Genomic DNA, 13,857 nt, shown 5'->3' with positions numbered 1-13,857 from the left:
CACTGCTTTCCTTTTCCGACATCTCTCATCAGCCTTGCTCTGCTCCAGCCTCTGAACCACTTGCATTTGCCTGAATGCCCAATGGAGTTTCATGCTTTCAGTCAACAAATATTAAGAGTACCTCACACTTATGTGCCAGGCATGTTGTGGGCAGTTTCTATGCATTTGCTCATATTGTTCTCATTGTGTAAAATGTCCTTTTCAAATCTGTCACCAAAAAACACTTCATATTTCCAACTCAGTACACAGTCTCTATAGCTTTGGCCTTACCAGTTAAAACCAACCTGCTTGGGTTTTTTTTTCTATGCCTTCTTTTTCTGTACCTTTGATTAGCTCTAGTGCATAAAGTCTTAATACTTCTATGTCCATGTTGCCATAAACTTTTAGGAAAAGGTCCATATCTCATGTACCATTTCATTCCTAACTCCTGTCTAGTACCTGACTCACATTATTTCAGTAGTCCTGTCTGGCAACAAAACATTGCTTCAGATACTACTTGATTACCATTTCACAAGTTAGAATAGAAGTTTAAAAATACAATTTACTTTTAGGATCATAAGGATGAATATTGACTGATCAATTCTGGAAACTCATTACAACACATATTAATGGCTGTGTTTCTTCTACAACCACAATCAGGAATATTTGCATCTCTTTCTATATAGGTAAGAAACTAATCAAACTGAGCACAACAAAAACTCTCCTTTTCTCCTTAGTTCAGCAAGTTCTAGTGTTGTAGAGCATTTAGTAAATAAAACCTTCCTTCCAGTTCCCTCTCCTATAAGTAGAGGAACAGCACATCAGTGTGATAAGGTCACTTGTATTTCTCAGCTTACTGCTGGCATTGCCTCCTTCGGGTTGCTCTGGTGATTTAATGTCTTCTTCCTCTATATTTCCAGAGCACTGTATACACTTTAGTGTGGTTAATTAAAAAATATTAATTCTAGACCATGAAATTGCAACAAGTCAGTGCCTGGCATATAGTGAGCAATCAAATGAATGATGAATTGAATCTTGCTTTCAGGATATGAAGTAAGTCAAGACTAACTATGTTAATTCCAACCTTAATTATCCCTTGGCATTTAAGGAGGGATCGTCATCTTTGAACAGATTTAACATCATGCAGTCATTTTTTTTTTAATGCAATACCAAAGTCTGCAAAAAGTGTTATTATTTACGAGGACACCATATTTTTTTTAAAAAATGATTTAAACAGTTGCTACAAGGGTAATTATACAGGAGTGAAAAAAAACACTAATACAATGGATTTCTAATTGTTGTATACATAGGTAAAATAATTTTAAGTGGTTGGAATAGGCCCATAGAACAACTTTATTCTGTGGTGTTGCCATTTCATGTTTTAATTTAAATGATTAAACACAAAACTTTATTATTATTAAACTCTAGCTAAATTTGTTGTGGGTAAATTAATGGTGATAAATCATCAGTTACACTAAAAATCTGCTCTTAAATCTGTTCTGTTTGGATCACTGACTGACCCAAGCTCCTCATACCAGTCAAAATATAACTGATTATTTTGTGATTCTTGATAGTTTATAAAGTAACTTTAATACTTGAAATGCAAGTCTATCTTGTGGCTTAATTGCAGGATTTTATAATTTTGGAAAAGTGCTTGAATGCCTGCCTTAACACTGCTACATCTCAACTTTGATATTAAAGTAGCATCAGTGTAGTCAATTTACATGCCTGGTGGTGCAAAGGCATGTAAAAATTATTGCTAACTGTTATTTTCTTTGGTCCTACTTGTTTGGGGTTTATATACTGCTATGGCACCCCTCTTTTAAGGATATAAGCTTACTACTTACTTGGCAGTGAAAGAGAAAACTGACTAGAAAACAAATCTAAGGGCTTTTAAAAATTATACAGTACATTAGTAAATACTTTAAAAGATTAACTATCCAATGACATATGCGAGTTTCACCACAAGCAGGGTATAAGAAAAGGGATTAAACCTGCTTTGACATTCGCCTCCACAAATGCTCGGTAATAACCACACTGGTAAGACAATAAAGCAATCAAGACCAAACTTAATTTGTCTCTCAGTCTGAGTATATGAGGATATCTGCATATTTAATTGGCACATACAACACTCCAAGTATCCAAATTACATCAGTTCTATATCCATTTACCTCTGAGAGTGGTTTAAGGTAACCACAATGATACACAAAAGAAAAAAAAGTAAATGCCTGGCTTCCTATTAAATAAAGCCAAATCAAATTGTTCAGCTGATGCTATATTGGCTATTTCTACAGGAAAACAGATTTCTATACTTCATTTACTTTATCATTAAACCATAACTTTGCCAATATGATTTCAATTAATGAAAATATTCTTCACTCACTAGGAATTATGTATAGTACATGAAAAAAAGATTGAGAATTTTTTGGCCAATCATCAAACAAGTTTTCATCTGAACATGGGAAATTCTTTCAGTTTATGTAAGTTTTTCAATGAAAGGATAAATTTACAATAAAGTTAGTAATTTCATTCAATAAGTCTACCAATCTTCAAATTCAGGCCTAACAGAGAAGAAAAATGAAAAAATAACACAAATAATCTCCTGTGGCCATCGTCTTAGGGGCTGGTTTTTCTTGTAATGATGAGTTCTATCACAAGGTGCCATGTTTCCAGTGCTTTAAAATGGAACTGCCTGAGAAAGATCAGAAAGCCTTTGTTCTTGGGCTTACACAGTAAGCACTTTGTGTGATTCATAATCACATTTTTATCCAGAACAGTGTCACAGGTCACATTTTTCTTGAGGATGCTTATACTGACTTGTGCTCTATAAATATAAACATATTTATACACAGAATACACACACTGACACAAGGATGTGAAGTTAGCCAGCCATCCATAAGCAGAAGGGAATAAAAATTGCAGGAAGGGTAGTATATGGTGCCAAGCCCAGAAAGACTATAGATGCCAATCCCAAGATTGCTGAAGCAAGAACACTTCTCTGATCACGAATAATTATCTTCAATCTCTCACAAAACTGGAAAATAAAATGTAAGAATATTAGGAAAGGTGACTATGTCTAAGAATTATATATACCAAATAAGAAAGCACAATTTTCCCAGCTATTTTCTGTCTACCAGAAGAACTAGAATTTATCTTATGACTTATGAAAGAACTTAAGATGTTAATAGTTCAGTTTCTTGATTCCACATCCCATAGCAGCTGAAACAAAACTTTAGGCAACTGGGTTAGTAATGGCAGTTGCCTTTGTAAATACAGGACTTTTATAGAAATCTAAAGAGAATGCAACCATATAAAAGTTACTCAAAATTAAAGGTTAAAAACATTAAACTGCCTAGCAACAGCAATAACATATTCTAAAATTAGATGAAGAGATCTCTACTATTAAATAATTGAATTCAGCTTATTATTATTATTGGTGAATTCTATTTCTACAATTTACTATTCTAAAATTTGATGATACAAATGATAACTTTCTTATAAATTTCAAAATCTATAGGCATAGAAAGTCTAATTTTGTTGTGATATCTCATTCCCTCCCTAAATAAATTAAACAAATTCACAATCAATTATGTAATCAATAACTTGGAAAGATAAATATGACCCGTACCCCTGAAGAGTATATTCTTCTCATATATTGTCATTTTTTTTTCTTAGAAAACTAATTTTACTCCGAAGTGATGGCCTCTGTTTGAGTCCAGGATCTACTTCTTATCTCTGTGACCTCAAGTAAATCACTTAACCGGTCCAGACTATCTTCTTCTCCATGGGAACAGTGAGGTCGTTGAGAGGATCAAATGAAATATTTTATGCAAAAGTACTCTTCATTCTTCTACATGCTGTGTAAATGTAAGGTGTTACAATAGTTATTACTGCTGCATCTACTGACAATTATCTCTACCTCATCACTGTCAGGGCAGATTTTAGCAATTAATTGCTCCATTTTTATATGAGTTTTGTTACTCATAACTAGTTTTAAGCTCATTTTCTAGAAATAACATAGTATAAGCTCTTAGGGTCTCATACAGTGGCTTACATACTACTGGACAACTAGGTCTCCAAATTCTTGATAGATAGAATGCACAAATCCAATATACTCTAATACGCTATCTTGACCATAAGGTTATCTATATCCATATTTTTATACCATGTCTAAATACAGTGTCAAACATATATTTTGTCTCTTTTTACTAAACTATTAAGACATTGAGTAACAAATATATAATCTTTAAGTAGTGATGATCAAACCGAATGAAGTTTTCAAGACAATGAGAAAAGTTGCTTGGCAAATAATGGGAAAATATACATTTAGGTAAGTAAGTTGTCTTGATATGGTTATGCTTCTTTTAACTTTTTCCCAGTAATTTTTAATTAAAGCAAACAGAATCATGTGGACTCTTTTCCCCCAACAGCAGATTTTGTCTAGGAGTGTCTCATTTCTAATGTCCCATTCTTGTTCACTTGGCCATCAGCCCTCATGGCATCTTCACTGGTGCTCAACAGGAGGAAGTCTCCTGCACTTCTATGTGTTAAGACCCCTGTAGGGGCACTTTCTGAGCACTGAATCCCCAGAAATTAAAAGAGGTGTTTACATTCATTTTGGGCAACAAAAAGCAATATCAGCAAAGTAAAACAAAACAAAACATAGTAAAAAAAAAAAAAAGCATGAAGAATAGTAATGGTTATTAATTAAACGGCTTTATAGTTTATGAAACACTGAAATCATGAAGTCATATTAAAAATAATTCCTTAATTTTATGATTTCTAAACTTGTAAAAAAAAATCACTACAAAGAAATAAAAGATTCTCTTCCAGTTCATTTTCAAATTAGTTTAAGTGTTTTCATGAGGAAAAGTGCTCGAGAGTTTGTTTAAACTCAGATTTAAAAGACAACTTTGCAACTCTTGTGTTAAAGCTGGCAAAGTTATATATATGAAAAACTCAAAACTCACATCCAAAAATCAAGTAATTCCTTACGTTTCTGAAAAGTAGAAACCAGTCCTCCTTTAGCATTAATGACCTACTTCTTACAAGACATGTTTAAAACACAGTTCTTAGAATTGGAAAGTTTGGGATGGAGATTTTTTTTTCCCGGGGATTCTACTCTGTGGCCAAATTTTTAAACTATTCAAAATGAAGACAAAAACTGTTTCACAAGAGGTGCTATGTAGCAACAGCAATTAAAACCCTTTTCTACTTCTGTAAAGCCCTACAAAGTTTCCAAAGATGAAAAACTACTCCGACTAGTTATTTATGCAGATTAAATATTTTGCTACCTTAAAAAACCCTTGTACTGTTTTTTGGTAGAAATATATAATACAGAACTATATGTGTTCCACGAAAGGGTAACTCCTAATTACGGGATAAAAGTACTGTTTTCCTTAAAGAAATGATTTGCTTTGTTCCTAAGTAAATCTGACGTGTTTCCTTTTGTACACTTTTGGACCCAGTGTTTGTAAATGTGGTGAAGTTCATTTCTAAACAGGCCTGGACTGGGGCTGTGATTCTTGAATCACTGCACAGTGCTCTAACCGTATTTTTATTTTACTTAGAAAAGCATTCCTAGATTGAGCCTGTTGTGGCTCTATAAATAATTACAAGGAGTTTCATATATCAATGTATAAAAGCATGATACTTTCATGGTCTGCCCCAGAGGGAAGGTTTTCTCCTATGGGTCAAAAAATTAATCAAGATGTGGTGCAATAAAAAAATCACTTACATGGACTCAGATTCTTTTGGCCCAAAAAAACTAAATGCAAAGAGTCAAACACGAAGCTCATTTTGTGATTACCTAGACTTCCTTGTTAAGAGTGAACATTAACAATACCTCTTTAACAACTGCAGCGAAGGCTGAGAAAGCTTCTAATTGCAAATGAAGTTGCAGGCTTAAAACACTAGCTATCTTTAGAAGTTAGGAGCTCTCTAAAAGAAATAAAAATTCATTCCTCCCCCAGTTTGGATTTGCGTCTAATTTAAAGATTTTAAATTCTAATATTGTATTTTTTAACTATCCATAAAAATTATGTTCCAATATTTAATTGCTCTTCTTAAAAACCAATTGTTTTGATCTCTGGGGAACTCAGAAACACTCTAACCCACTTTTGGGGCTAATAGGTAACGGATGCTAACAATGAGGACATCTAGATGGGGATTAAAGCCAACACAGAAAGAATTCATAATACTCAGGAAGACTTGTCTGAAGCCCAGGCACGGGAATAAAGGATTTTTATCTACCAGGGAGGTCTTCTTACTGGGAATTTTGACAGTTTACATTAAGCAAAGGGATTTCACTCCTTCAAGCTTACAGAAGGAGAACGCTGCAAGCTCCCTATTTTAAAGACACCAGTTGTATATAGTGTTATGGATTAAATATAAACCTTAGACACCTTCTTTCCAATTGCAATTCTTGGGAAGAGTTGCACAAACTACGCTGGATGGACACCTTGACGACTTCAGCGGCAATAACCGGGCAGCTCTGTTGGAATCTCAGGGAGCGGTACTGCATTGCCACACTCTTTCACAGCGCCTTTTGAGGTATCTTCCAAGGTACAACGCCATTTATATCTCGGTCTCCCCCTTAAGAACGCCAGAGAGTTCGTAACGCAATCTAGAACTCAATCCCTGATCCCAGGGGAAAGGAAAAGTTAGAAATGGAAGGGGGTTTCCCCACAGAGTCCACCGGCGAGTCACACATCGTACCTTGTCGGCCTGGGGACTGGTCGCGGTGCCGAATCTGCAGTAGGTCACGAAGTGCTCGCAGTTGTTCCACAGCAGGCTGTAGGGAGTGATGCCCAGCAGCTCCTCCGCCCTCTGCGCCACCTCCTCGTTGAGCAGCGCCTTCTTGTTAAGGGACTTGTCCAAGTGATTTACCAGGATTTTGGCTCCGTAGGCGAAGTCCTCCACTGTGTCCACGCGGACGCTGGCCACCCTGGCAATAACGCCCAAGATAAGACGTTTGTTGGAAACTACCTTCTGTGTGAGCCCCTTGTCGTCCGTCAGGGCCACCAGGATGTCGGGCATCATGTGGGCGACATGGTTGTCGCCCAGGTAGATGCCATAGTGGGTCAGGTGGGTCCGAGGAACCTCCAGCACGTCACCGCGGAGAAAAGAGTTAATTTCCGGGAAATTGTTCCTCGCCTTGTCTTCGCCCGGGGCACCCGAGCTGAAGAACCTGAAGTTGGAGACGAGGAGCAGCTTCTCCAGTAGTAGGGACACCACCTCAAGCACTGAGGTCTTCATCCTGCAAGGAAAAGGGAAAAGGGAGGAGTCTTGGTAGGACGGCCACCGCTCCGGCACAGGCCGGGCCAGGCAAGGTGAGCTCGCGGGACAGAGGCGTTGCGCTGCTGCTCACCTGCAGGCCAGCGGCCAAGCGCCGCGGGCTACAGCGGCTGCAGCGGAGCGAGGGAGAGAAAAAAGAGGGGAAAGCCTGCAGATTGGCTTGGTCGCACCGTACAGGGGACTGTGGGGATGACCGCGGGGACAGTGAGATGGGTGCTGCGAGCAGCAAGCAAAGAAGCGCACCTGGAGCGTACAGGTTGCCGGGGCGCAGGGCGGAGCGCGGTGCTCTGGAGTGCTGCCTTCTCCGAAGCCTTTTATCGCCGTTCAGGGGGCGGAGCCGAGCGCCGTCACAGACCCGGCGAGAGCGCTGATTGGGCGCGGTGGCCAGCGGCGCTCGCAGCCCGGCGCGCGCGGGGCCGTGTCTCTTTAGCAGGCTGCGTGAGATCTCTGGGGTCCAGGTTATGCACCATGATCCTTTCCAGACCCGCTCCCTCTTGCACTGACAACCTAAGCACTTCTGGCCTTTAAGCGGCCGTTTTTGGAAAGCAGAGGCCGAGGCGTGGCCGCAGGAAAGGTTCTGCACCTGTCTGGACCCGGCCAGGTTCAGGGCACTTCGAGGATGTTTTCTGCGGAAAGTCCCCTCGGGCGAGATTCCTGAGCAGAACCACCTCCCTCTAAAGGGTAGGGTACCCAGAGACCTCGGCTAACTAAATGTCTGCATTTACTCTGAGAAGTGTGCACACCCCTAAAACCTGCGGACTCCTTCCTATAAACTTCCTGCACGCCGCGGAACCTCCTCCCCTTTAAGTGCTCGGAATCCCCCTTGTTTTCAGCCTGCGCGCGGGTCGGGTAGCAACTCAGAGCGTTCAGGTCCCGCGCGCACCAGCGACCCGAATCCCGCGCGCCTCTGCGCTCCGAGGCACCAGTGACCGTTGAGCGCGCGGGTCCCAACGGTCGGCGTGGAAAACCGCGAAGCCCCTAACGTTCTCCTGGAAAGCCGAATTCAGGTTAAGTTTATTTCTCCGGCTTCAGGATCACATGGATGTACCTTCGATTCACCTACCCAAATTTTGCCGCTTTCTTTTAAAGCTCAGCGGTCCAGAGGTGGCCAAGGAAGGATGAGGCACTGAGTTTCTTGCCAGGCGCCTGCACGGTGACCCGGGTGCATCCGCGAGGGTGGTCCCGGGGAGCTGCCAGGTTGAGGGAGCTGCTGACGTGCCCTCCGGGCCAGGCTGGGCACGCGGACTCACTATGCCGCGCAGAGTTCCGTGCTGATGCGTTGTGCAAATGAATAAATTCTGCGGACAAAGGCCACAATGGACAGCCTCATTTGGCTCCACAAAGCCGCGCAGTTCGGGACTAATAGGTTTCATCAGCAAGCAGAACCTCCGCTAGCCTGTGGATGAGACTCGCTGCGGATGATGGATGGAGGGCTGTTCATTTTACCTGGAAGATGAAGGGGCCTTGACTCGACCAGCAGAAGCTGGCTCCGCGTTTTCCTCCGAGGCCGGGCCTTTGCTCCCACCTCCCGGTCCGCCATCAGCGCTCTGTCCCAGTCCTCCCGCTTGCCGGTGACTTTTGTTCATTTCACAAATGATCCTGAATCACATTATAGTTCCAGCAAAGACAAGAAAATTCCATTGCCTACAAACGAATTGAAAGAAGGTGGAGAAAGGGGGGGGGGGGGGGAGGCAGTGGACGTGGAAATTTAAAATCATCTATTTCCCCAGAAAAGCGCCGGGCTAGTGAGTCGCTGAAACTAATCAAGTGCTTCTGCGCTTGTTAGCTTCCAGGAACACACCAGTTTAGCTGCTGGATTTAAAATCCGGGGAATCTGGGGAAATATTTAAAAATCTGGTCCAGACCTCGTCGTAGAAGGTAACCGTAGACCCCACGTCGGGCTGGAAGCACCAGTCAGCTCCAGCTTTGGGAAAGTGCCGAGATATCAGAGGTGCCTAGAGCCAAAAGGCTTCAGGAGATCAAAGGGGGACTTGGTAATTAGCGATTTCCGTCTCTAGTTGTCACTAACGCAGTTTATAACACGTGGGACTGTCTCCATTTCGGGAATTTAAAGGAGACAAAGTATGGAGAACTGCCTCATGGCTCCACGGAAGACTCTTTTAGAGCAAAAAATATTAAGGAGAAATCACCCTCAAGAGCTGCATTCCCAGGGCGTTTTGAGAGAGGCAGGAAGTGCCAAGAGGATTTGCCTTTGATTTTTCTTTCTTTCCCGGTGGGGTTAATGCCTTTGGCCTCTGCCTCTGGAAAAGGAGTCACTTAAAGCAAAAAGGAGATAAGATCAATATGAGGCATGAATCCCTGAAGGTTGCTCAAGACAGAGGCACTGCTGCCTTTGGAAATGAATGAGAATGGTAAGTGTCCATAATTATTTTTGTCCCTGATAACTCGTGGTTTTTAAGCCAGAATGTTATACCATTAAAAAATATATATATTTACTTTTTTTTTTTTTTTTCCGGAAAATTGGCTGAATGCAGACCTCTCCCCCAGCTCTGCCTTACCAGATTTCAGCTTGGGATAACCAGAAGGAGGCAGTGAAGCATCTTCATTTATCTTGTTTGGCATCTCTCAAGCGAGGAGGAGTTAGTGAAGATTAGGCTACTTTTCAACTGAAAATAGTGTCAAAGGAGCTCTTGTTGGCTGAACTGATTGCCCTCTCCTCTCTTTTTCAACAGTAATTGTAACCTTGCAAAAGGCAAATTCTCAACGTTCTCAGAGTTGCTTATATTTCTGTGGCCAAGTCAGTTTTCGATGGCTCCCTAGAGGCAGACTTCATAAAAATGTTTATACACTAAGAGGCTCACACTCCCACTAATACTTTTTTGCCTGCATCAATTTTAGCTAAACTAAGGGAGGACAATTGCTTTTAGGAGGAAAAGCCCAGGACCAGTCATTTGGAAAGAGAATCCCCGCGGTTTACTAGAAAGAACTCCTTTCTTAGATCATATGAAAGGCAACCTATTTCCGGCTCAAATGGGTCTCCAGACCCGGTGATTCTAAAAGAGCTGAGGTTTGCCTGGTCAACACATACACTGCACTGAAAGGTGGACTCTCCCCTCAGCCACTGCTTCCCTGCCCTCCCACAGACAGAGCAAGAGTGACAGTATCCAGCCCTGCGGTTCAGGCCCTGGCCTCGGTGCCCTCCCAGCTGCGGTTCTCAGGGTCCTTCTTCCAGGTGCACAGGCCAAGATTCCACTGGGTCTCTGCTCAGAGAAGGCTGAAATTGGGGCTCAGAGGGCCCACTCGACTTCCGGCTTCACCTTCCTGCCCTGGACCATATCGCGTGTGTTCGAGGAGAAAGATGTCCCAGTCTCGGGCAGAAGCCTGGAAGGCTAATGGAGTTCCTACTAGCAGAGCTCTTACCTCTGGAGTCTCTCTGCTCCTCAGAGAAGGGTCTGGAGTGGAGGGCTTGATCACTATACTGAGTGTGTCCTATGTGCTGGGCACTGAACAGTTTTCTCATTTATCCCTCACAACCCTGTGAAGTAGCAATGTCATTTTGCACAGGAAGAAATTGAAGTTTATAACTTTGTTTCCATCACCACATTAGTGTGGATCAGGACTCAACCACAGTTCCCTGGCCCCGAGTCCACCACCACTGGGGAAGGCCTAACTGCCCATCAGTTCACACACCTGCCATCTATTTATTTATCGAGCACCTGCTATATACAAGGCGCTGTGCCCAGCCCTGGAAGTTCAGTGAAATATCTACCCCAAACTTAGGTCCCACACCTTTTTAATTTGGACTTCATTTCTCTGCTTCTCAAATGACAACAGGTCCAGTTTTTAACATCAGTTATTTTACTGCAATAGTGAGAGAGTTCTGGTTAAGGGTTTGGTTAGCAGTATACCCTCACCAGGAAGGCCCAAGCAGTTGAGTGGCCAGTAGTCCAACACCCTCCTTAGACACAGGAATCTGGGTCAGGGATGCCTAGACCAGGTGTTCTATGTCTTGCCCAAGGGCACAGAATCGAAGCAGAACCTGAGCTGCAGGCTTCAATCTCTTGGAACTTTCCCCTGGGTCCTAAGCCTGGTTTTGGTTTTCTAAACTTCATGGTTTAAAATTATTATCCTTTATGATTATTTTGTTGTTCTTAGATTTTTTTTTAGATTAAATCATAGAACACTTAAATAATGACAATCTTAACACCTGTTTTTCTTCTGTTCATTTTTTCTTATTTGTTTACATATGCTCAGTCTGACCCCACAACACAAACAGAGGCCCTAACTCCCTAACTCCCTAACTCCAGGGAGGCGAGCAGAATAAAGGCTTTTGTGAACTCCCCTCTGGAAGCAGAGGAAAAAGAGCAGACACCTTATCTTGGAGCCTCCTAATCCAGTGCTTCTGGGAGTGTTAGGCTAATAGGAATCAATTACCTCCTGGGAGGAAGATTTCCCCAGCTTCCCTGTTGGCTGGCACCTTATGATGAGGGGCCTGATCCTGCCTATTGTCTTTGGAAAGATTAAAGGCCACTACTCCAGCCAGACAGGAATTAGTTGGAGATTTCTTTTTTTTTTTTTTGCCAACAGCCAGATAAGAACATGTAGCAAAACAAAAAATTGACATTTAATATTATGAAAAATGACCAAAATGACTATAGCTTAATATAAAATTTTAATTAATTAAGGCAGCTGTAATGTAAAGGAGGCAGAAATCCCAAGTTTAAGGCCCAGTGGTGCCATTTACAAGTAAATAAGTCATTTGCCACAATGAGCCTGTCTAAAATGGGAATAATACTTCAGAGGGCTGTTTGGAGGAATAAACAGAATCAAATATATTGCAGCCTTGTATGAAGCTTCACGTAGAATATCATTTGTATTACTCTTCAGTCAAGAAGAGGTCCTCTTCCCCTTGTGCTTTGACAGCACAGTCACTGAAGAATGCAGTGTAGACAAAGGACAAGCTTTTACTCAGACCTCTCTGATGACTTGGCACAGAGCCACAGAGGTGAACAGAAAGCAGGGACAAAGTGGGAGCTGAGTGTAAGGGCAGAGTGACAGTCAGCAGGCAGCCAGCACAAGGGACATGCAGGTCTCACATGCAAGAGACCTGGAAGCTTTGCAGAGTTCCGCCCACCCCTCCCACCACCCATTGCTCACAACCAATGAAAAAACAAAAGTAAACAACTGTTGTTTGTTTGGAAATGTCTCTCACAAGATACAAAAAACCCCAAATGTCCATTTTAGAAATGATAAAATGACGTAATATCAAGCAATGACTAAAAATGTTGAGGTACCCAACACATAAAGCACATTTCACTTTAAAATACGAATAAGTGGCAAATCATGTTGCTTCTTAATAACTTGGAGTAGATATAGCAACCTTATAAATTCATCTTATTTACTTTTGATTCTAGTTTATCATTATGAAGCAACAGTAAATGTGGATATTGGGTAACCCAGGTTTGTTAATAAAAGCAAATGTGACGACAGCCTTTGGCTACATAGTTAAAGGTTAATTACGACACCACTGTATTCCTAGAGGAAATGTGCAGAGAAGTCAGGTCTTGCTATCCCCACCAGAACAGCACTGTAGTCATCAGTAATACTGAATACCAGGAACAGCAACAGAGGCCACGTTATTATATTTCAAAAATCCTTTCTAAATGCATACACATCATAGAGCTATAATGACAGGAAACTGAATGCCGAACTTTCTTAATATCAGGCTTGGCACTAGTTACTCATATCTGATGGCCTGTGAGACCACTGAGATTTTTGAGGCCTAGCAAGCCTCATCTGCAAAGTGTCCTGAGCTGGATTAGAATGAGGTGCTGTCTAAACCCCTCCAAGTGTGAATGGTCCATGGGCCTATGAAAATCAAATTACTCAGAGTCTTAACTGTGGTTCTTGGTGAATTTTCACAGAGTAATTAGCAGAAAAAGAAGATAAATCACTGTTCAGCACTTAGACAATCTAAACAAGATTTACAAGAATTGCTTTAAAAAACGCAATGGCTCATTGAATTAAACAAAAAAAGGGAAGAAAGAAATCACTCATACTCCAGCAAAACAGTAACTAATTCCATAAGGAGGAGACAGGAGACTGAGCAAGAGTTTGGCAACAGCTGGTGCTGGAAATCAATGGCTCTTTTGATAACATATACTCAATTGCACAGAAATTAAAAATGATATAAACCGATATTTTGTAGCAATATGCATTATTGATGTTTTTGTAAAGAATAACATCTCTTTAATTTCTAGAGTTAATTTAAAGGGAAGTAAGAGTATCATTCTGGTATTTTTGTAATTACATTTACTCTTGTCCCACCCCATTGTAAAACAAAATTCCATGTAATTCAACTAAAGCTGAGTCATACCTAAACAGCTCAAGCAACGATGAAAAATGGAAATTTGATTTTAAATTTAAACTTAAGAAGTCTCAGATTTAACTGAAAGAACTCCAAGGAGGGAGCTCTCTCCCAAGAACCAGTCTGCCTCGGTTATCTGTAGACACAAAACTGTGTGCTTGAATTAAGTTTACAGGGGAGCCAATGGAGGCCAACCCCGAGGCCAGGCCCAAGGCTTTGGCTACACTTAGACGTTCCTTGGTATCATTACTAGA

General features: G+C 41.4%; 1 protein-coding gene across 8 annotated transcripts in view; it reads right to left on the bottom strand.

Annotated features, from left to right (window-relative positions):
• Positions 1-1,286: 1,286 nt before the first annotated feature.
• The window catches only part of LRAT (lecithin retinol acyltransferase), a 67,616-nt gene continuing 55,045 nt past the window's right edge, over positions 1,287-13,857 (bottom strand). For 2 of the 8 annotated variants that reach the window (XM_036233649.1, XM_036233648.1), the window contains 3 exons: positions 7,519-8,919; positions 6,697-7,237; positions 1,287-3,013 (listed from right to left, as the gene is read on the bottom strand). In XM_036233649.1, coding sequence (XP_036089542.1) covers positions 2,861-3,013; positions 6,697-7,236 — 693 coding nt within the window. In that variant the 5' untranslated portion in view covers position 7,237; positions 7,519-8,919 and the 3' untranslated portion in view covers positions 1,287-2,860. Of the gene's footprint in view, positions 3,014-6,696; positions 7,238-7,518; positions 8,920-9,425; positions 11,794-13,857 lie in introns of those variants that run through there. The other 6 variants (XM_036233647.1, XM_036233650.1, XM_036233652.1 and 3 more) reach the window with 6 other exon arrangements.

The sequence above is a fragment of the Rousettus aegyptiacus genome, unplaced genomic scaffold, assembly GCF_014176215.1.
Source record: "Rousettus aegyptiacus isolate mRouAeg1 unplaced genomic scaffold, mRouAeg1.p scaffold_m13_p_16, whole genome shotgun sequence".
Taxonomy (NCBI): domain Eukaryota; kingdom Metazoa; phylum Chordata; class Mammalia; order Chiroptera; family Pteropodidae; genus Rousettus; species Rousettus aegyptiacus.
This window is presented reverse-complemented; position numbering and strand designations above follow the sequence as displayed.